General features: G+C 41.2%; 1 protein-coding gene across 11 annotated transcripts in view; it reads right to left on the reverse strand.

The window, feature by feature from the left end:
- Nucleotides 1-23,468, reverse strand: part of Usp40 (ubiquitin specific peptidase 40) — a 79,662-nt gene that overhangs the window by 23,223 nt on the left and 32,971 nt on the right. For 8 of the 11 annotated variants that reach the window (XM_037210076.1, XM_037210073.1, XM_037210082.1 and 5 more), the window contains 10 exons: nt 22,287-22,587; nt 18,940-19,033; nt 17,200-17,371; nt 14,717-14,801; nt 13,698-13,768; nt 11,977-12,299; nt 8,655-8,778; nt 6,968-7,025; nt 1,958-2,011; nt 1,081-1,169 (listed from right to left, as the gene is read on the reverse strand). In XM_037210076.1, the coding sequence (XP_037065971.1) occupies nt 1,081-1,169; nt 1,958-2,011; nt 6,968-7,025; nt 8,655-8,778; nt 11,977-12,299; nt 13,698-13,768; nt 14,717-14,801; nt 17,200-17,371; nt 18,940-19,033; nt 22,287-22,587 (1,371 nt within the window). The remainder of the gene's footprint in view (nt 1-1,080; nt 1,170-1,957; nt 2,012-6,967; nt 7,026-8,654; nt 8,779-11,976; nt 12,300-13,697; nt 13,769-14,716; nt 14,802-17,199; nt 17,372-18,939; nt 19,034-22,286; nt 22,588-23,468) is intronic. The other 3 variants (XM_037210077.1, XM_037210074.1, XM_028876287.2) reach the window with 1 other exon arrangement.

Raw genomic sequence — 23,468 nt, forward strand, 5'->3', positions numbered from 1 at the left:
ATTAATACAAAGCTCAGTGGTGGGAGCAGAGTGCTTCCCAGCATTTTTTTTTTTTCCTGAGCCCCGCCCCCCCGGCCCCCGACCTTGCCCAGCGTTCTTAAGGCCCGAGGTTTAACCCAATGTTGCAAAAACATGCAGTCAGGCAGACAAAACAAGCACCAAATTTTGTGAAAACAAGATCATATTGAGTCTGGGAGGAGGGGACTGGACCTGTCTAGACTGAGTCTACCAGGTTGATCTCAGTCCTGGGGGCCGGGGGAAGGGCTTTGTCCTGGAGGAGGTGGGAATGGGCTGGGGGGAAGGGGAGGGGAGCAGGAGGGGGAAGAACAAGGGAATCCGTGGCTGATATGTAGAACTGAATGGTATTGTAAAATAAAATAAAAGGAAAAAAAAAAAGAAAACAACAAAAAGATCATATTGAATAATTTCACATTATCATTTAAGTAACAATTCACTTTTCTGAAAGCAGAAATACACTGCTACTCATGAGCACAGGACACCTAACAAATGTCCCCATCATTTGAATCGACCTCACTTGTCACAGCTTGTCATGCCTGATACTTGCTAGCATTCCAAGGAAAGCGGACTGAAGGACAGCGACTGGGGAAGTAATTAGATGGATTCAGGAGTCACGGGGAACAGGATCAAAGTCCAGGCTGCCCTGCTTCAGGTAGTAATGAAGCTATGGCCATGACAGCTCTTTATCAGGCAGTTTCTGGCAAGGGGTTCACTTTGTGGGCTGCTGAAGAGGACAAGGGTGAGGGAAGTCGGTATACGGCTATCACATCCCTGCAAGACTCACTTAAGCCCAGTCAGTGTGTGTAACATCTACTTGTTCAAACTGGTGGCCACTCAACCTTACACAGTCCCCCCAACCACAAAAGGAACCTTAGAAATATCCTTTGGAATAGTATTTTTGGTTTCAACAGGAAAATATATACATAGTCTAAGAACATAAAAATTTTAAGGAAATTTGAAAGTAACTTTTTACAGAAAAACAGCACTCCTGGAGCATTTAATATATCAGTAACAAAATAAAGACTTTCTAGCAAAACTCTCTTCTGCTGGGCTTTACTGTACCTGAGAGGAAGTTGGTGCTTTTCCCAGACAAAGTCCCAAGGAACTCCCCATCTTCACCTCTGCTTCCTCCAAAGTCCAAGCATCTGGTACTATGAGGGAATTTGATAACCAAGTGAATATTTTGAATTCCTACCTCTCTTAGCAAAATGACATTATTTTCTTTGAAAACCTAAGAGGATCAAGGATGGGCTGTAGCTTAGCAGGAGATTCTGTACTTTTCCTGGGCAAGGCCCTTAGTTCCAGCCAGTACCACTACACCATTACTAGATTTTTATACACACTCTAAAGAATAGATTATTGGGAGAAAAAGGTGAGTTGTGCTTCATGTCAAAGTATCACATGTACAGGGGCTATGTTTAGTTTCCACATTCCTACAGCAGTCTCATTATCTTGTACCACAATGTCAAGAAACATGATTCATACTTAACATAACTTGGTCAAAGACTTGTTTATATGCATTAAAAAGTCTGCACGATGGACTAACTTCACCCACATTTAAAGTTGTGAGAGGGAGCACCATCAGTCATTAGATTATCTATGGCTGAATCAGGTCTGATGACAAGAGGTGTCAGGAAACAGAGACTATTCATAACTGGTGTCACAATGGACTAAATACGCAGAGACTAAGAAGTCAAGTTATGAAGATCCTTAGACGACACCATGACTACAGCAAGGACTGCAGCATCACAAAGAGTTTTCCTCAAGAAAACAGAAATGGTGTAAGGCTTTCTGTAACAAATAAGATACCTGGATGGAAATATGTCCATAAGTCAGTTTCCCAAAGGTAACTTAGGAATGTGAGATATCGAAGCCATTATTTACTGTCCACATGTTCTGAATGAGAACCTACTAGTCTTTGAAAGCTGCCAAGATTTACCTGGACAAAGAAGCTTCCCGTTTCTATCAATGGGTCTCAAACAGCTGTTCTCAGCTGTGAATGAAAAGAAGGTGGTTAATTACTAAACAAAGAGCTCCAAAGCAATACTTCACTACATTAATCACAGGAAGGACAATAAGCAAGCCCCCGGCCCCCAAAAAGCAAAACTCCGGATGAACACAGTGGCTCTATACTGTGTCTGTAATCTCAGCGCTCACTCAGGAGGCCAAGGAAGAAGCGCCATGGATTCAAGGCCAGCTCTGGGGACTATCCCTCACTCTGCTGTCATGCAGAACTGTATAAACAGCTGAAATGGTTGTGGGAAAAATCACAACTAGCCAATGACTTTAGCATGTTCCCCCAAACATTACAAATTCTGAGGTTACACAGATATTAGGAAAAGAAAAAAAGTGAAATGAATACACGTGCATTTAGAACACTAGAAACAGCCGAATATTTTTATTTATGTCTTGCAGAACACTGATCTAAAGCAGGGTATGGTGGTCTGCACCCTACTATAAGCATTTGGAACTACAGCTAAAAATCTGAAGTCAGCCTGCTCCACATAGTGAATTCCAGGCCAGCCTGGGCTACACAGTGAGACCTTGTCTCCAAAACAAAAACAAGGAAATAGGTCCAGAATGTGGACAAGGACTGTCTTCCACTCCCAGGACAGCTGGTGGTGAGGCATGAGCAGCTTTCCTGCTCCTTGGCAAGTGCTCGTACGTCGGAGTTGAGCTTGGCTCCCAGGACTCTATTTCTGTGTTTAGTGTCAGGAGACATCTCGGAGAGCTCTTCCAGTCTGAAGTCTTTCTCCAACATCACGTCCCCTGGGCTATTTTTGCACTTCTTGTCACAACTGCCATCCTCACTTAGGTCACTGAGAGTGCCTTCAGCAAGTTCCTCTGCTACATGTCTGGGGCCTCCTGAGTGACAGCTATGTCACCTTTCCTGTGGACAGCAGCTGCTTCTATACTGTGATTTCAGTTTCTTTGGGTGCTTTCTTTCACGATCCATTTTTGTATAATGTCAGGTAGGCTTATAGCTGGGAGAAGAGGCAGCAGACCTACACACGCTTTGCTTTCTGTGTGCGGAAATGCATGAGACATGCACTAGCCAATCACCACTGGACTTGAAGGAAGGGATGTGACTGGTCTCATCTGCGCACCGAGGAGTACTAACTATGGACATGCTTTAGTCAAAGACGCACTGAAGTCTGAACAAGCAAACTGCAAGTGTGCAAAGCAGAGCACCTGCATTTCAAATATACTTAGCAAATGGATGAGGCCAGCATGTGCTGCTGAGGATGCAGACTCCTGATCTCAGGGAAGGAGCACACTAAGTTTTCAGTCCAAAATGAATTCTTACAAAGCCAAGCATGAACTTGGAAGGAAGGAGTGCCAAGATGTCTCAACGGGCAAGAATGACACAAGCTTAAAATGATCTAACTTTATTAGAGTGAAATAGACTTTCTTCCTGAGACTCCAGAGTTCTGTCTCATATATCATGCTGGTATGAAGCTGGCATACATTTTAAGTACACATTTCTTGTTAAAGAAGTAGATAAAAGTACTTCCCTAATTTAAAAAGTAGGTTTTAAATACTGTGTTTTCAAAATCATTTGTTTCAGTCCCAGCTGGGTATGATACTACATGCCAGCTACTTGGCCTACTACTGCAGGAGGGTTGTTTAAGCCCAGAAGTACAAGGTTGAGGCAGGGCAATGTAACAAAACAACCTCTTACCTCAGTTATAAACAAAGAAAACCAACTTTCCTTTTCCCTCAACAAGTCTTTTCTGTGTATTCTGTGCCAGGGCACTGGGCTAGAAGCTATGGTAGAGAGGTTAAGCCTGACAGCATGGCCTCTGCCCTCACAGAGCCTCATCTAATGGGAGGTGAATGGCAATGGCACAAATCAAAAGGCAGTATGCAGAGTCCAAGGTGCTATGAGTAAAGCAGAAGACTGAGACTCCGCGGTCACAACAACAGAGAATGTGTAAGTTAAGAGCAAAGGAACAGCTCAAGCTAGAAGATAGGGTGCAAAGGCAAGAAAGTTCAGAGAACGGAGCATGGAGTCTCCAGGGAGCCGAGATCTGCAGTCTGCTGTGAATAAGCAGAGTGCTAGCAATAGGTCATAGACAGGCAGGCCCTGACTGCAAGACCCACAGGTGGACAGCTTTAGGGTAGTGGAAAAGCAGGAGGAGCTTGGACAGAGGGCAGGATCTAGCTCCGAAAGTGGGGAGGATCCCTTGCTGCCTGCCCGAGACATGGTGTAGAGGGAAAACAGTTGTGGAGAGGAGGAAATCAGTTACCGGCACAGTATCAACCAGTGTTCTTTATAAACCATATGCCTTTGATAAACGTGACTGGTGTATTTTTACTTAGAGTAATACATATCCGGTCTAAGAGACAGGGTTTCTCTGTGTAGCCCTGGCTGTCCTGGAACTCGCTCTATAGACCATGCTGGCCTCAAGCTCAGATCCACCTGCCTCTGCCTTCCCAGTGCTGGGATTAAAGGTGTGCATCACCACCACATTCATTTATGTTTTTATAAGGTTGTATGTTTTACCTTTCTCCAGTAAATATCTAGGAATATAATTGGTAAGTAAATATTTACGTTTAAACAAGCCAAACAAAAACCAAATCTAAGTTTTCCAAAGAGAATATAGCACTTCCTAGTCCCTGCACACAGCAACTCCACAACTGGCTTTCTTGGGATTGGGTGTTTACCTAGGGACAGGTGCTGTGACTTCCCTCTAGTGGCTCCTGACACCATTCTTCCCGCACAGGCAGGCCTTCCTAATTTGGGCTGGGATATCTTCTGTCTGGGTTACAAGTACTTTCTGTAAACTCTTTATCCACGTCTAAACACGTGTTTTATAAGTTTTTCTCCTGGTTTGTAGCTTGCTTTTTCAAATGTCCTTTGAAGAGAACTTGTCATGGCTACTCTGGGTAATTTACTTTTTTTTTTTTTTTTTTTTTTTAAATATTCTTTCATGGTTTGAATGTGCTTAAAAAAAAAAAATCCTTTCCATATAGTAAAGTCACCAAGGTTTTCTCCAAGAAATTTTATTTTTAGTTTTAGCATTTAGTTTAGTTCTATACTGATTTTAAGTTAATATTTTATAAGAAGGAGGGTAAAGATGAAGTCCATATCTGCACATATAGAAGTCAAATGATCCATAACTTGTCTATGGTACACTAGCTTCTTCTTGAAAGCCTTAAAGTCTTAAAGGTGCAAAAACTATTCTTTGTCCATTGTGCATAAAAGTTGTACTTCTACACGCTCTATGCTTCTTCCCAGATACCAACAGGCAGGACAAAGAGTAAGTCTTGAAGCCATACACGGTAGCACTTCCTCAAAGCTGTCCTGGCTACTTTAAGGTTTTTGTTGTTGCTGCAGTTTTCCAGACAATGTCTCACTATGAAGTCCTGGCTGGTTTGGAACTTGCTATATGTAGACCAGGTTGACCATGCACTCACAGAGATCTGCCTGCCTCTGTCTCCCAAGTGCTGAGACTAACCATACCTGGTTACTTTCAATTCTTTATATTTTCATGCAAATTTTAGAATGGTGTTATCTTCTAAAAATAAACCTGCTAATGGTTTTGAGTGAGAGCACACTGACTCTGGGGAGATAAGTTCTTCACAATAGTGTGTCTGGACTCGTGAGCGTGGCACACTATTCCAGTTACTCGCGGTTTTCTTTAGTTTCCTAGTCCTCATGGTATAGATTCTGCATATATCTTTCCAAACACATCTTTGATACTTTATGACATTATTACTGTTTTCTGGTAGGCATACCAGGGCAAACACTTGTAATTCTAATACTTAGGGAGGCTGAGATAGGAGGATTTTTTTAGTTCCAGGTCATCTTGAGCTATATAGTAAGACCCTATCCAAAACAAAACAAAACAAAACCCAGATAAATAAATACAGTTTCCTCCATTTTAATGTCCATTTTATTTTTTTGCTGTTGATAGATAAAAGTTTAATGGATTCCTGTATATTGATTTTGAATTCTTGCATTTAATGAGATACTCATTTATATTCACTAAAATGATAATGAGAAGGGACCATCACAAACATTAGCAAGGACTTGGAGAAACTGCAACCCTGACACACTACTAATGTTTTGAAAATTAGCTAAACTAATTTACTAATGGTAAATACTTCAGCCACTTTGGAAACTGTATGGCAGTTTCTAATAAAAATAAACATAAATTTGCAGGTGACTCACAGTATTATAATGTTCTAAGTCTAACCAAGAGTCTTGAAAGCACATGTCTACATGAAGATTCACATCCAAGTGTGTACAACATCACTACTCCAAAAGGCTAATGAAATGTGAACATCCTACAACTGAATGGCAGTCAAAACTAAAAGGGGATAAACTGTTAGAAAGTTCTAACTAATGGACAGGCTTCAAAGACTAGTGTGTTAAGCAAGAAGCCAGACACAAAAGTCTACAAACCACGTGGCTCCATTTATATGAAATGTTCAGAAAATGAACTGACAGAGACAGAAAGCCCATGGATGTTTCTGGAGTGATAGAGATGTTCTAAAACTGGACTGTGATCTTCTATATCCATACATTCCTGACTGTCACTAAATTACACACTCAAGATGAATGGATTTTATGATATCTACATTGTATCTCAATGAAGCCATTAAAATCTAACTCTGAATGAGCAGTGAATTTGTAGACTTCCCACTATAAAATTTATATAAACATAAAAGTAGACCTAAGTATATAATATACAGTACATTATGAATACATTTGAGTCAAGTATTTCATTGTCTTGGGGAGAAAGGGGTAAGTTTGAGAAGGACACAGAAAGCTTTTAATGGTTCAATTAAAAACAAACACATGAAAAAAATATTAACATTTGTCCATTTTGGGTGGTAGGTATGAGAGATTTCCTTATTTTTTTGTACTCTTCCATATTTTTCAATAAAAAAAACAAAATTAAATTAAGCTAAAAACCAAAAAGCAAATAGAAATGATTACCTAGTTCCTTCATTAATTTTAATTCCTTTATGGCTTTAATTCGAATATCAAACACCACCTAAAATAGAGAAATAAACTAATGACTGTGTATAGGTTCAATGGATGGAGATGAAAATGAAGATTACGGGTGTGTACACGCAGAGATCATTTGACATATTACCTGACATTTGTTTTTGTCTACAGAATTTTTAGCCACCCCTGACATCATTCTGTAAGACTGAAAACAAAAGCTCAGGAGAGATTCTAACTGTCTTCACCAAACTGATGGTAAGGGGGACAAAAGGATACCATGGGAAATGAAAGAAACAGGTCTCACTGGGAAGCAATCAACTGATGACATTTTACTCACCTGTAAAAGTCAAGGAAAGAAATAGTGGACAGGCCCATTCCTCACAGTGGGGACAATGGAGCTGGGCCCCCAGAACAGAGGATAAAAGCGCATAACAGCAATCCAAGATGACTATGGCTTCCACTTAAGTAACTTTTAGATTCTTTTTCTTTTTAGCTCACTTTAGGGCAATATTCTCTAGGGATCAAATGCTGGTAGAACTGAGAGGTGAAAGTGATGTCAGAAAGCATACACCTGGTCCTCCACCAGAACCCACATGGTGCCAAGCAGCAGCAGCCTCAAGTGACAAAGGGCATCCCCAGCACTTTCCACTCAGGATCAGGTACTAGTGTGCACTGGTCCTACTGTTCTTCTAAGACAACCAACGAGTATAATGCTCCTTAAGAAATTGTAACGTCAAGGATCGAAAAGATGGCCCCAGGGAGACAGTTTCTGCTGCCAAGCCTAATGACCTGATTTTGATCCTTGGAACCTGCATAGTGGAGAGATAGAACCAACTTCCAGGCTGTTCTCTGACCTCCACATGCACGCCTGTTCCCACAAATAAACAAATGCAAAGGAAAAAATTTAAAGAAATTATAAAATGGTATAAAAGAAAACAACAACTTAGTTTAATTTGCTATAGAAAAAAATCATTTAATGAGCTAGTAACAAGAAAATATAAAAAGATGTTTCCTAACCAGGTATGGAAACACATGGCTTTTAATATCAGCACTTAGGAGACAGAGGCAGGTAGATCTATGCGAGTTTAAGGACAACCTGGTCTATATAGGAAGTTCCAGGACAGCTAGAACTACATAGAGCGACTCTGTCTCAAAAACCCAAACACCGCCCCCCAAACCACACACATACAAAAAAAAAAATTATCTGAAATTTTTAAGAAAATTAGAATTATAGTCTTCAAATGGAGCTGGAGTAATTCCTTCTAAGGGCAGTTGGTAGGACACAGTATATATATATAGAAAGAGTAATTTAGGATAAAAGCAAAAATTTGGCAACATAAAAACCAAAATAACAAATACACATGTGCACATGCACATGCACATTTTAAACAATGCAGAGAAGATCCTTGACAACAGATCTTCGTGTTTATAAAATCCAGAGGACTCCATGAGCCACCAATGAGTCCCACATTCCAGGGTAGGCTTCTAGGGTTAGGAGTGTAAGAGTACATACTGCTTTGAAACAGGCCACTGGTTGATGTAAGTAAATAAGCAGTAATAAGGGCAGTAAGACTTCAGATGTCTATTGACACCGCTGTTCTGAAAGACTGACTGTTTTATAATTATAAATTCTGTTGCCAGACACTGCCAGCCAGGCTAATGGCCATCTACTCACTGTGTGCACGGTTGCGGCTATCTGAACCTGCTCCTCTTCAGATTCTAACTGGCACAAGTTTTTCACTTGGAGCCAGTTCAGCTCATCCACACTGGAGGTCCATCTCCCTTGTCTGGGCAACAGACTGTAAGTAAAGAAGGACATTGAAAGAATGAGTCCTTCCACTTTCCTTGGGCATCACTTTTCTAAACCAGGCATGTATCTCTTAAAGTGACTAAAGAAAAGGGACCACACTCTACTGACTCACTGCCACAATACCAGCTACCTTTTTAGGGTAATCCCCATTTAAATAATTGGTGCTTGTTTTCAAGGGGATTTTTTTTTTTTTTTTTTTTTTTTTTTTTTTTTTTTTTTTGAGATAAGGTCTTATGCAGCCCAGGCTGACCTTCAACTCACCATGTAGCCAAGACTGGTCTAAAACTCTCAAGTGCTGGGATGACAGACATGTACTACTACATGTAGTACTACACCTGGCTTCAAGGGACACGTCTAAAAAGGAATGGCCAACTGTTGTCTGCCTGCACAGGAATCACTAAGGTGGCTTTAGAAGATTATTAAAGCCTACCCATTGGGATCTGAATTTAACAGCAGGGCAGCTGTGTACACATGTGCAGATCTACAGTGCAATAAAAGTGTCATACTTATGTAGTCATATACATCATATATCTGGTATTTCACTGAAGAGTTGTTTTGTTTTAGACAGAGTTTCTCTGAGTAGCCCTGGCTGTCTTCGAACTTGGAGCTCTGCCTGCTTCTGCCTCCCAAGCACTGGGATTAAAGGCATGTGCCACCACTGCCCAGTGAGTTTTGTTTTTTATATTATGTTTGTTTTTTAGCAACTTGCAGTAAAGTATCTTAGCCTAACAAAACCTTCTTATGGACAGAAGAAAAATATGGGCTAGCAGAAGGCCTTTTGGGGAATGTAGTGGTTTGAATGAGAATGGCCCCTATAGGTGGAAATGTTTAGGGAAGATTAGTGAGTTTGGCCTTGTTAGAGGAAGTGCATCACTGGGGACAGGTTTGAGATTGTAAAAGCCCACATAGTTTCCAGTCTCAGTCTTTCTCTCTGCCTCCTTGTGGATAAGATTGTAAGCTGTCAGCTGCTGCTCCAGGGTCATGCCTGCCTGCCTGCCTGCCATGCTGGTCATGGACTCTAACTCTCTGGAACCATGAACCTCAAATTAAGTACTTTCTTTTATAAGTTGCCTTGGCCATGGTACCTTATCACCCCCAACACATTCTACGCATTATTGCAGTTCTGATACCCTACCTCAGAAGATAAAACAGAGTTTTAGGAGAAGATGTTTTCTGAAGACTATCTCACAGTAGTGGACAACTGGAGGAGGAGGAGGAGGAGGATGGCAAAGATGTCACTCCACTTAACACTTGCTATGTGTGACCACTTAACTCTTCAGTCCTTACACTCTAAGCAGGTACTAGTAATCATGTCATTTTATGGAAGAAACTGAGCAGAGAGGTGAGATTAACTTGTCTAAGCTCACACTGTTGGTCACACATTAAAGTGGGAAATAATCCAGGCAGCTGGCTGAGTACTAGTCCTTATCACTGGGTCATACCACCTCACTCTGGAACAGTTGGGCAAATGATGATGCCCACATCCATTAGGAGGAAGCTTACAGAGTCTACAAACATGGGTGGGGAGAGCAAGACACAGCTATTTATCAAAAAGATAATCGTTAGTATGCTTAAAAAGAGAAAAACCTCCCAACAATGATTTCAGGTTAGAAGAAAAGCAAAGCCACCAGACAGTGAGCAAAACTGCATGATCAACAGAGGGTCAGGATCTCCGATGTTCTTGCTTTATCTCCCGAGGCCTACTAAATGAAGTCTGTCTTTTATAAAGAGCACATGATTCACTCTCCTATAAGTGAGGCAGAGAAGTGGAGCCCCTTTCCTGAGAGGTAACAGATAAAATGGATCACAAAAGCCACAGGCTCTGCTGCTCAGCAGCTCCCACTGACTATAAACATGCACCGACACAGACATGGGAGCAACAGGTGCAGGATTCAGGGGCATTTCCCCAGGCAACTGTCCCTTTGGAGAAGACCACAAGGAAAGTCTGAATTGTCCCACGAATCTCTTTTTCCTTATGAGAATGGACTTTTAGTTTTATAACTCAATCAGAATTCACCTGGCAGGATTTTGTCTTATAGACAACTAATTGAGACCATATCTACTACGCAGGGACATCTCTAAAACAGTTTTATATATATAATAGATATTGTATATATATTATATTATATATATAAAGTTTTACAACTCAAGTATTCAATAGAGTATTGAGGAGCTAGACCTGACGCAGCCAGCACCTGGGATGTAGAGACAGGTGGACCAGGAGTTAAAGGCTAGCCTCAGATAAAGAAAGTTTGAGGCCAGTCTGGATGACACGAGCTCTGATCTCAGAAGTGATCAACAGGGGATGGTGCAGCAGGAATGGATAAAGGTATCAGTGACACAAGCCTGAAGACCTGAGTTTGGTCCCTGTAACCTACATAAGAGGTGGAATGAGAGACCAATGCCAGAGTTGTCCTGACTTATATAGGCGCCTATGCATGCATGCCATGCACACACACCTATGCATGCATGCCATGCACACACACCTATGCATGCATGCTATGCACACACAAATATGCATGCATGCCATACACACACACATACACACACATCATTTTTTGAAAAGAATAAACAAAAGACAGTATTTGGAACAATGGCTAGAAATAAAGGAACATTTCGTTATTACCACTAAAATAAATCTCCTGAGTTCTACTGCGTAGTGCTGTAATTAGGATTACTTTGAAAGTTCTCTCCCTGGTAGGAGGACCAACCCTGAAGCTGCCTAGGCCCAGAACCAGGGTTATGACAGCCTGCCCCCACATCTACCCCATCTATGATCTGCTGGAGAACATGAAGGAACCTGACCTGCAGGCCCAAAGCTGCAGGATCTCTACAACACAGGGCAACAACAGGATATCCAAGAAGAGTCCCAGTGAGGACCCAGCACTGATAGTGTAATAGAAACCGGAGCCCTCGAGCCAGACCAATGATTCTTTGCGAGGAACACTTGCAAGTAAAGATATGTGGACAAAGGGGTTCACGCTGTGATTCACTGTATCACACTGCAGCTTCCATGATGAGATTTTTAATTTTTTTACCTTTTTTCTCTTAAATTTTGTTTTATTGGGGGGGGGTTACAGAGGTGGAGGCAGATGCAAAGGGATGGGGAAATGAAAGATACATGATGTAAAAGACACACAGAATAAATAAAAAGAAAGCTTTCCCCTTTCTCTTTTCAGTGAGTTACCTGTTATCATCACTGTCTGCATCCTGAACCAAAATTAAGCTTCCATTTCTGAGACCTTGTTCTCTGAATGTCTTCTTCATGTCCTCCTTGGGAACAGCAGTCCAACACTCTTCCTCTGCAGACTCCACACTGTTTGTGAGGAGGACGCCTACAGGAATGGCCAAGGCTGTGAACACAGTGCCCACTTCTGCGTTAGCTGGAAAGACGTGTGGCGACTCCACCAACTGCTCACACTTTGAGCCTTCACCACTCATTTCGAGATGAAGAATGTGTAACAGCAGAGGCTCACAATCAGAACCAGTCTGAATCTGGACTCCACCAACCTGCAACAACATCAACGCAACCACGAGGGAAGTGTGTTTGCCAAATTAAAACAACACTCTACCACAGCAAAAGCCTGTTCTTGTAGCACAACCCACATCTTTCCAACTGAAATAGTTAATAGTTTTTTCATACTGCCTTTTAAGTACTGAAAGAACAACTTTGGATTTTATGTTGAAAATTTCTCTTATCCATCTTTTCTGACTTGAAAGGAGAGATTTGTGAGCTGCCAAACAGTGGTGATGAGCCACTGGAAAGTCAAAGGGTAAGAATAGGCCACAGAGCAGCAGAGATGTGCCTCACTCCTCTCTGAGATAGTGTTAACTCCTCTGTCATCCCTACCTCAGCAGTGCTGGCCACGCCCTTCCCCATCCTTATAGCTGCCACACACACCCCTAATAGCCTATGGTGCAGTTACTTGCACACGAAGGCCATTGCTGACTAACCTATCTCTGCATCTAGCATGTGACATATAGTCTGGTAAAACAGAGGTGCTCGATAAATTACTGTTATATGTGTGCATTTGTGTGTACAGGTGTGCATGAACACATGCATATATGCACATGTGTGTGCAGCCAAGGTGACAGTCTTGGGTATCCTTTCTTTTTGTTGAGACAGAGTCTCTCACTGACCTAGAACTCATCAAGTAGGCTAAGCCAGCTGGCCAGTAGCCCCAGCAATATGCTCATTTCTACCTCCCCAGTGGGGATTACAAGAGCATGTCATCATGCCTGGCTTTTTAACCTGGGGTCAGGGGATCTATCTCAGGTCTTCAAGCACTTTACCTAGGAACAATCTCATCTGCCATCAAAATATTTCTTTAATCTAACAACTACTGCTGACTGGACCTCAAAAGTACTGAACACTGAAACAATTTCCTTTCCTCCCTTGCACCTCTGTTTCAGTTTCTAAGACACATATCTTAGGCTGGCCTAGAACTCACTAAGTAATTTAGGCTGCCCTGCAAATTGAGCAGTTCTTCTGTCTCAGGCTTCCCTGGTGCTGCGATCACATGTGTTCATTACATCCTGTTCATTACAGTAATTTTCTAATGGCTAACTGCATGCTGAATAAAATTTCATTGTAATGACTTTTTTGTTTGGAATGAGACTTAGTCTCATGTTGCCCAGGTTGGCTTTGAACTTGCTATGCTATGTAGCTGAGGATGACCTTGAACTTTGATCTTCTTGCCTCTACTTCCTGAGTGCTGAGATTTTGATTACAAGTGTGTGCCACCATCATACTTGGTTTTATGTAGCGCTGGGGATTGGGCTGGGGACTGGGTTGGGTCCAAGGCTTCCTGTATGCTAGGCAAGCACTCTACCAACCAGGATAGCCCTGCAATGGAATTTTCAAACATCCTAAATTACCATGAATATTTCTTCAGCCATTTTTCTTACCTCTACTCCATTCCATACAAAGATGTCTTCCCCATCAGCGATTTCAGCTTCACACAGTGTCAGTTCATCTCCTAGATGATGAGACAGTCAATTCATTCCCCATGACCACCAAATGCAGCTAAGCTAAAGAGAGAGCTGCAACTCTCCAATGTGTATTTGAAAAGGCACTTATTAAGGAAACCACAAAAAGCAGCAATTATTTTATTATTTATAGTTTTTTATATTGCTTTTATCTGGACCATTATATGGTTTTGTTAGCACAGCAGCAGGACAGGAGGGTACACAGAGGTCAACAGTCAGGCCCATGTCACCTGAGATTAGGCATAGACTTCAAATGGCAGCAGATCACCACCAATCTGCTGTGGGGTTAGTTGTCACAATATCTGGAAGGGTCCCAAATGTATGTTACTGCTCTGTCATTCTCACATTGGTTTGTTGTTCTTTCAGAGAAGTAAGTGCCTTTAGACTCTCAAGAGTTGTTTTTGTCTGTTACAAAAACTGAAGCTGAGTGGGAAAAGCAAAGTCACATAAATAAAATTCTAAGGGTTTTAAACCATTTTGTTAAATCATTTGTGGTTATATATAATTTACAAGTTTTGGTAGAATGGTGGCCTTAAGTTTCAAAATGTATAAAACATTCCATATTGGGAAGATGGACAGATTGCTTCTTTAAAACTCACCATGCTACCCTAATCTATGCAATCAAAAGAAGGAAAGGCTACTGAGATGGCTCAGTGGGAAGGTACTTGCTGACGGTCTGATGACCTCAGTTCCCATATGGTGGAAGCAAAGAATCCACTACTGAAAGTTGTCCTCTGACTTCCAATGGCTCCTGTGTCTCCATGTGCACACCCTTGTGCTGGTGTGTAAACACACACACACACACACACACACACACACATATATAAATGCAATTTTAAAAAGAAGGTAGGAGGCAGAAAAGACTGACAAAGAAAATTACAGATAAGTTCCCAAGATAAACACATAAAATGAGTTGCTATGTTCCTTACTGATCTTACCATCGAGGGTATGGTACACATGGAGTCCTGCTGGCACACGTTTCGCAACACTAAGAACCATGTCTCCTTCCCAGAATTCCAATAGCTAAAGAACATTAAGAATGGAGAAACAATGAGCTATAATATATGAGTAGCACAAGCCCTGACTCAGGAAGAACAGCAAATGAATACTCCTGTTCTGACCAACACCAGCATTTTAGAAAGAAACATCATTTGATAAATTATTCAAGTCCGGAGATGTTGACTGCATCTATTACAGACTGAAGAATTTAGATGCATAAGGAAAAACCCCAATAGCCATCTAAACAATCTTATTCAGTGTAAGGACCAAGCCGGCCGAGGAATTTCTGCCCCAAAGAGCTATGGCTTTGCTTAGAAAAGCAACACTGGCTGCAGCCCACACGGATGCTCCCGGGATGCTAGAGAGGAAGGCCCCGCTCTAAATTTCAAAAGGAGTTTTTACTTTGGGCTGGAGTGTAGCTCAGTGGTACAGTATTTGCCTAGCTTGCATGAGGAACCGAATTTTATACTAGCACCACACACAAGCACAGGATCTGTTATATACTGGATGGCCAGAGATTTGCTAAGTTTTTACACCTGAGCCTGAGGACAGTAGGAACTGCACTGAAATAATATCAGAACGATATTTCTACTCTAGACTTTCTTCATAACATTGTAAAATATTTCTCATAAAAAGCCAAGACATTTTGTTTTAGAAGACATTTGTAAGAGTCATTTACTGTGTTGATTTCCTGGTCTCTTGCCAGTGGCTTATATCTGAGGTAACAGTGTGCAGAGATGTGTGCTTGAAATACTAGATAGACAACAGAGAAAAGAGAGCACAATACTTAAGAGACAAGTCAGGCCTTTTCACTGTGAAATGCCCTCCACAAGCTCAGAGCCCCAAGTCTCTGGGCTTTAACTCTGCCAAAACTTAACTCAGAAGTTAAGACAGCTATGGGATTCTAAGGAGCTTGTCACTGGAGCAGCATGTACACTACATGTAAAGTAAAAAAGATACTAGTTTAGCCGGGCAGTGGTGGCCCACGCCTTTAATCCCAGCACTCAGGAGGTAGAGGCAGGCAGATCTCTGAGTTTGAGGCCAGCCTGGTCTACAGATCGAGTTCCAGGACAGGCTCCAAAGCTACAGAGAGAAACCCTGTCTCGAAAAAACAAAAACAAAACAACAAAAAAGATACTAGTTTGCTTTTCTTAGGAGAAAATAAAAGAAAAAGCTGATACTTTTGGTGATAGATACAAATATTTAGAGAATTCATTTAAATTTATTCTGGGGCACTCTTGCCCCAAGTTTACATTTTCTTCTTTTTTCTCCTCTTTTTTGACATGGAGTCTCAAACTTACTGTGTAGCTGAGGCTGACCTTGAACTCCTGATCTGCCTGCACCTTGAAAATGTTAGGATAATAGACATGTGTGACTAAGCCTGGCCAGAGTTTCCATTTCTAAATCCTCTGATCAGGAAGTAGTGAGGGGTGAGGAAGTGGGGCTAAGGGACAGGACACCAGGTAGAAGGAGGAGAGACCAGGGCTGAGGTCCTGGCACTACCATACTAACTAGATGTCTGTGCATGTGCAACACTGGATGCTTTCAGATATAATTTATTTTCAAAATCGAGCTGGCTTGCCCTGGTGAGGCTGAAGAGCCAAATGAAATGATGTTTATGAAAGCATCATGAGTAAAAATGAGAATCCTCTCCACTGTCCTGTCACTCAAGTACAGGCAAATCAATGACCTGGAGATGAACACTAGATGAAACTCCCTGTCTGGTCAATCACATCTGTAAATCCAACACTCGGGAGGCTGAAGCAGGAGGATTACTGTGAGTCGGAGGCTAGCATGGGCTATAGAGTGACACCATCCTAAAAACACAGAAACAAGAGCTAAATATCAAACAAAAGGATCTACTAAGGGCTTGCCTAGTATGTTCACACCAGAACAACAAATACGAATATTAGCAGTCAAGTGACTTAACACCAGACAATACAAAACTAGTTATCTTCATTTGTTCAGTGGTTCTTGTTTTAAGTATTAGGCTCAACTTTTCCTCTCATTTCTTTGAAAAGCAATTATCTTTCCTTTGTTTTGCAAAAGCAGAGACAATTTTACCTTGTCATCTACCAGGCTCCATCAGTCACCTCAAAAGCTGCTGAGAAAATACACAGAAATGCATTTCTGAAGACTTACAAATACCAGCAATGGTGGCACAAACCTGTGATCCCAGTACTTAGGGGGCTGATGTGGGAGAACTGTGATTTCACGTCCAGCCTGGGCTATATAGTGAGATACTATCTAAAAACAAATCAAACCAACCACGCAACCAATCAAACAAAGAACAACAACAAAACCCCAGACTTCCAAGTAAGAGAAGGTTTGGTTCATTTATGCACCGGCAGATACAGTCAGCCTGAAATAGACCTCAATGTTTAGACCTAAATGTTTCTGTTAAGAGAAAAATAAGAATTACCTGAAATATTGACTGACGGAGATCTCCTAAAGTTTTTCTTTTATCAAAGGTTAAATCCCACACACTCTCTGTCTGAGAGATTTCAGGGTGCAGAGCCCCATTGAAGAAACGGTAGTGAGGACCCAGATGGAGATGCAATTCAAAATTGTTGTTTGCAGAGTCACATTCTGCCCTTTAGAGACATAAAAAACATACATATACTATGTTTTTGTAACACACTATCTCAAACCAAAAATAGTTGTCTTACCAATACAAGCAAGTTCTCCATTCTACTTTGGTAACATCTTTTTCTTCTGCCTGCCAAAATGATTCATTTTGGCTTTCAACACAAAGCATACATTCAGTTGGAAGTGCATCATGAATTCTAAGAGAAAATTGTTTCCATGGAAACTGCACACTGTTAGCCATCTCCAGTCTTGTCACAAACACTGACAGACAGAATGCTGAATGCCCACACACATGTTCAGAGGTGGATTCTCAACTTCCACTAGGCTCCCGAGGCTTTTCCAGAAGATGCCAACAACTGTTAGAAGATTCTTCCCAGCATTTATTTCTAGGCTGAAATCCTGAGTGACAAGCCGTTTCCTGCTCCTCTCTGCCTACACTCAGTTGACTCAAAGCCTGGCACCAAACTCATCCTCCTAGGCAGAAATGACCAGTGCTGGGCTGGAATGAGGCTGCCACCAAGACTCAGTACTTTAGATGCATTCTATTCTGATCAAGAGGAACATTAATAAAGCCACACTAAGGACTTTAGTTTTAGCTTTTGCTGTTTTGGTTTTTATTTCTTAAGTTGCAACTGCTAACCTAACAGGTTATTTTCTGCAATTAACATGTTTCAATGTTTTAGCTTTTATTGAGAGTTCCATTGATCTTGGTGTCTCATTTGCTGGATCTGCTATATTCACTCCCAGCTACAAGTCCAAGATAAAATTTCTGAACACAGCTTGCTACATTATCTGCCCCTTCAACACCCAGGAGGATCACAGAAACATCCATTTCCCTCCCCTAATACTCTGCTGACACTCTTGGAAAGCAAATACAGCAGCAGAACAGTCTCCAAAGCCCAAGGTTAGCCATACTCTCAAGTCATGCTTTCAGTTATTTTAAGCCTTTATTTTTATTTTGGGTATTTTGCTTATATGTACACATGTGCATATATATATATATGTATATATATATATATATACATATACATATATACATATGCATGGCCATATGTGTGCAGTACCTTCAGAGGCCAGAAGAGAGCATAGATCCCAGAGAATAGGAGTTACAGTTGTGTGCATAGTGTGGGTGTTGGAAACAAGATTCCTCTGGAAGAGCAGCCAGTGGTCTTAACCACTGAGTCCAGCCATTACAGTCCTCATCTACCCACCCACCTACCCTAGACTGATATTAAGCCCCTTTGCAATCAATCCACCTCTAGTCTTCAGTCACTATGTGTTAGTTCTTACAACTACTTAAAACTGAGGGAATCATTTGGCCAGGCAGAGCACAATTCTTGTAGCACAACTGCAAGCTTGTGATCATGTCTCTAGACTTCCTAGGCTCTGACCACTACTTAGCAATGGTTACTGTATGTTATTACTCACACTTACATATGGATAAATAGTATCTTTACTATAACTAGTTGATAGGAATACGTATTTTGGTAAACTTTCATACTTAATGCTTATGTCCCAAACTGATGAGTATTTTCCAGAAACACTTTGCAAACACCAAATGTATTCAAACTACCTTCTCATGTGCAGTTGAATGTTGGCTGCATCCATTTCCTTCAGCAAATGACATGGAACCCTGTATCTTGGATTGGCTCGAGCTGTGAACAGAACTGTCCATTAATTTGTTTTGACTGAACAAAATTGGGTTGCTAAAGAGGCAGGATGAAAATCCGAGGTCAGATGTGATAATATACACCTGTGATTCCAGCACTGGGAAAGCTGAGACACAAGGAGTTGGAGGCCAACCTGGGGTACACTGAAAGACATTCTCTCAAATAAATATGAGGGGCTAGAGAGATGGCTTAGAAGTTAGGTGCACTTGATGCTTTTGCATAGGACTGGGGTTTGGTTCTTATCACTTCAGGCAGCTTCAACTGCCTATAATTCCAGGGGTCTGATGCCCTCAGATACATGCATGCATATGTGCATGCAAGCAGACATGCACACCCACAACTGTGCTGGAAGCCAGGGGCACTATCATTGACTAGTTAAATGAAAATAGATTTTTCTCTCAATCTTAGTTTTGCTGGATAAGCACCACCACCAACCAAAAGATGAGAATAACTTGTTTTAAGCTGATCTAGAAGAATCCCATTGTTTCAACTCTCTCTGAGCATTCTGTTGTCATTTAAAGGACACTCGCTAGTTTTGTCCCTATTATAAATATAACAGTTGGTTACTGTAAAAACCCAGAAATTAGGGCTGGAGGTAGCTCAGCAGTTAAGAGCTTCTTTTCCAGGAGACCCAGGTTTGGCTTTCAACACCCACATGGCGTCCAACAACCCTCTGTAACTCAAGTTCTAAGGGGTCCAATGCTCTCTTCTGGCCTCCAGGGACCCCAGGCACACACATGGTGCATATACACACAAGGCAAAACACTCACACACTTAAAATACACAAATCTTTTTAATTCCAGAAATCATTTATTTTATTTTATTTATTTTTTTGATAGAGGATCCCACTATAGCCTGGGTTAGCCTGAAACTATTTAACTTGGGATGGTCTTGAATTCACTACAATCTTCTTGCCTGAGCCTCCCAGGTGCTGGGGTTATATGTATGAGTCACCATGACTAGTGTGAAAGTTATTTTCAAAGTATATTAGGGGATGACCTGGAGTCTCACCCCCAAGACATCACCCACACATACATTCTATAAAAACTGAAATGTAGTCAGCAAACTGGTAGCTTGCTTTTTCACGTCGTATTCCCACAGGCTTAAATATGTGAATAAACAGTTGTGTACTTAGGAAGTAGCCTAATTAGTCTAATATTTTTCTTTATTTTGAAAAAATTTACTTAATGTGCATGAGTTTTTTTGCCTGCATGTGTGCCTCTGTACCACCTGCGTATCTGGTGCTCTTGGAGGCCAGAAGAGGGCATTAGATTCCCTAGAGTTGCAGACAGTTTTGAGTCATTATGTGAGTGCTGGGAATCAAAACCCAGATCCTCTGATGAGCAGCCAGTAAGCTTAACCACTGAGCCACCCCTCCAGTCCCTAACCTTTTTCTCTCCGATAGTGTGGTGGTTTGAATTAGAATGGCTCCCACAGACGCAGAGATTTGAATGCTTGGTCCCCAGGGAACAGCATATTAGGAGGTGTGGACTTGTTAGTGTATATGTGGCTTTGTTGGAAGAAATGTGTCACTGGGGTGGACTCTGAGGTTTCAAAGGCTCAAGCCAGGCCCTGTGTCACTCTCTCTTCTTGCAGCCTGCCTATCCGGATACAGAACTCTCAGTTTACCTCTCCAACACCATGTCTGCCTGAATGACACCATGCTTTCCACCATGATGATAATGGACTAAACTCTGAACTGTAAGCCAGCCCCAATGAAATGTTTTCCTTTATGAGAGCTGCTGTGGTCACATGTCTTCACAGCAATAATTAAGACAGATGAAGGTGATTTCTAGCTAGTCATGAGTATAAAGATATATAAAAGATTATAAAGATGGCAACAGACACCTTTAAACATTAAGTACTCATCCACTGAATCTGACCTCTTCCTCTCTCTTGCTGCACTTTGATCTGCAGCCCACTACACTGCAGAGTGACTAGGTTGCCCAGGCTGGCTTTGAACTCATTCTATCACCCAGTCAGGCCTTGGACTGTAATCCTCCTGCCTCATTTTCTGAGTAGCTGGGATTACAGGTCTATGCCACTAGGTTGGGATCTCTTTCCTTCTTTCAAAGACAAAAGCTTTCTGGTTAGCAGCTGTCATGTATATTCAAGATCTAGAAAATTAATTTTTCTTTAATTCTCATGCAAATTAACAACTGTTTTATTATTTATAAAAAGGATCACTATTTCCATTTTCTAAGAACATTATCTTAACTGCTAATCATATCTGCCAATCTATGAAGCTTTTTCTTTTTTTTGAAACAGGGTCTCACTAAATAACCCTGGGTGGCTAGAAATTTGCTATGAAATCAGGCTAACCTTGAACTCACAGAGAGATCTGCCTGCTTCTGCCTCCCAAGTCCAGTGATTGAAGGAGTAAACCACCACATTCAGCAGCAGTTTTTTTTTTTTTTTTTTAACTTTTAAGAGAACTCTGGCCGGGCGGTGGTGGCGCACGCCTTTAATCTCAGCACTCGGGAGGCAGAGGCAGGTGGATCTCTGTGAATTCAAGGCCAGCCTGGTCTACAAAGTGAGTTCCAGGAAAGGCATAAAACTACACAGAGAAACTCTGTCTCGAAAAACCAAAAAAAAAAAGAGAGAGAGAGAGAGCTGCTCTGGCAAGGGATCAAACCATCTTACTGATTTACTCATGGTAATAGTTTCTATTATAAATATTATTTATTGTGATGAGGTTGGGATGGTTAAACTATAAGGTAGGAGCTCTCTCAGAAGGTTCAACAGAGTGCTTCAAGTATATTTCAACTGCTCAAGAACATAATACTTTGAGGAAATGGAAGAGACAGGAGTGTAAAAAGGAAAAGTAAGAAAACAGACCACGTACAACTCAAAAGCAACACGTGGCTGAATGACAGAGCCAAGTGTAAACCTGGGCAACTGTTCTCAAGTTTGCCACCATAATAACAACATATGTCATCCAAGAACATTCAATTTTGAAAAATGGAACTATGACCAAGAGGAGAAAAATGTAAGACATTTTCTCATAAAATGACAAACTGAAAATTAACATATGATTTCCTGCTTAAATAAAGAAATGCACAAGTAAGGAAAACTTAAATGACAAGCTGATAGATTTCATTTGGCATACTAGACTTCCCAGTATTAGTTTTAAAATACGTAAAGACACCCAGGCAAACCCATCTCTTCAAAAGACACAACTTAAGGCAGCACTGGAAGCTTGTCAGCTGGAGTTACTAATAAGAAAAATCAGAACACTTCTCTCTCGTACCTTGGGAGGGCCTCTGCAGCTTGGCTTTCCGATAAAACAGCATGTAGGCACTTTCTTTACCCTGGAACTGCTGTGCGATAGCATTCTCTCTGATTGGCTGGACTTTGGAATCATTGATATCAAACCAGTGGGGGCAGCTGGTGTTATCACTTAACCCTGGGGGTTCTGAAGCAAGTGTATGTAGAATCTGTTCCTGGTTCCTTTGGAGATCAGACGGGGCCTGAGTAAAATGGCTCTTCAGGAGACTAACTGTACTTTCATCTGTGCTGAGCAGAAACATCTGAGGATGGAGCTGTAAGAACTATTCAGAACAAACAAAAACAAAAATTAGGTTTATTAAAAAAGTTTTAATAAAAAGGTTTTTAACTAGATAAGATAGTGTGTTTAGATGTTTTTAACTTTCCCTTTCTTTTTTGCTAGCCTTGTGTGTGTGCGGGGATACTCATCCAGGCATGATGAAATCTGAGCACACTGTCACATGTTAACAGTTCTGCTGAGGGAAAAAGTGACAAGCCACAGTGTGAAAGCACTTAATTTGTCACCACTGTGTTTCAACTAGTGCTTCAATGGGGAAGAACAAACGTTTCTCAACTATCCAGAAGCCATCTAACTACAGATTCACATTCGCTGATTCTTGAGATTGAGTCCTGTGTTCTTGGAGTTCTCAGAAAACTCTTGCCCACACCTGTATGTTGAAGTGTTTTCAATTAAAAAGCTTCCACAAAACAAAGGAGCAATAACCAAAGTGAAAAAGTCTAAAGGAAAAAAATCTTTGCCAACTACAAATCGGACAGGGGATTAATATTGAGCATGTAAGAAGAATAGCCAAAACAAACAAACAAACAAACAAAACCCCATCAACCAATCAATAAATGATCTAATGATATGAACAGAAAGTTCTCACTAGAAAAAGCACAAACACCAATAAAAGCTTTAAAAAGTAATCAACATATTAGTCATCGGGGAAATGCAAATGAAAACCACTTCGTTTTATCTTAACCCCAGTCAGAATGGCTGTCATCACGAAAATAAGACAACAAATGCTGGAGGATCCTTGGGAAGAGGTGTAAGTAACCATTTACAGCCACTACGGAAATAAGTATGGATGTTCCTCTAAAAATGACAGCTATGCCAACTCTGAGCATATATTGGAAGGACTCTAGCACACCACAGTCACTTGCC

This window comes from Peromyscus leucopus, chromosome 13, assembly GCF_004664715.2.
Source record: "Peromyscus leucopus breed LL Stock chromosome 13, UCI_PerLeu_2.1, whole genome shotgun sequence".
Lineage (NCBI taxonomy): Eukaryota > Metazoa > Chordata > Mammalia > Rodentia > Cricetidae > Peromyscus > Peromyscus leucopus.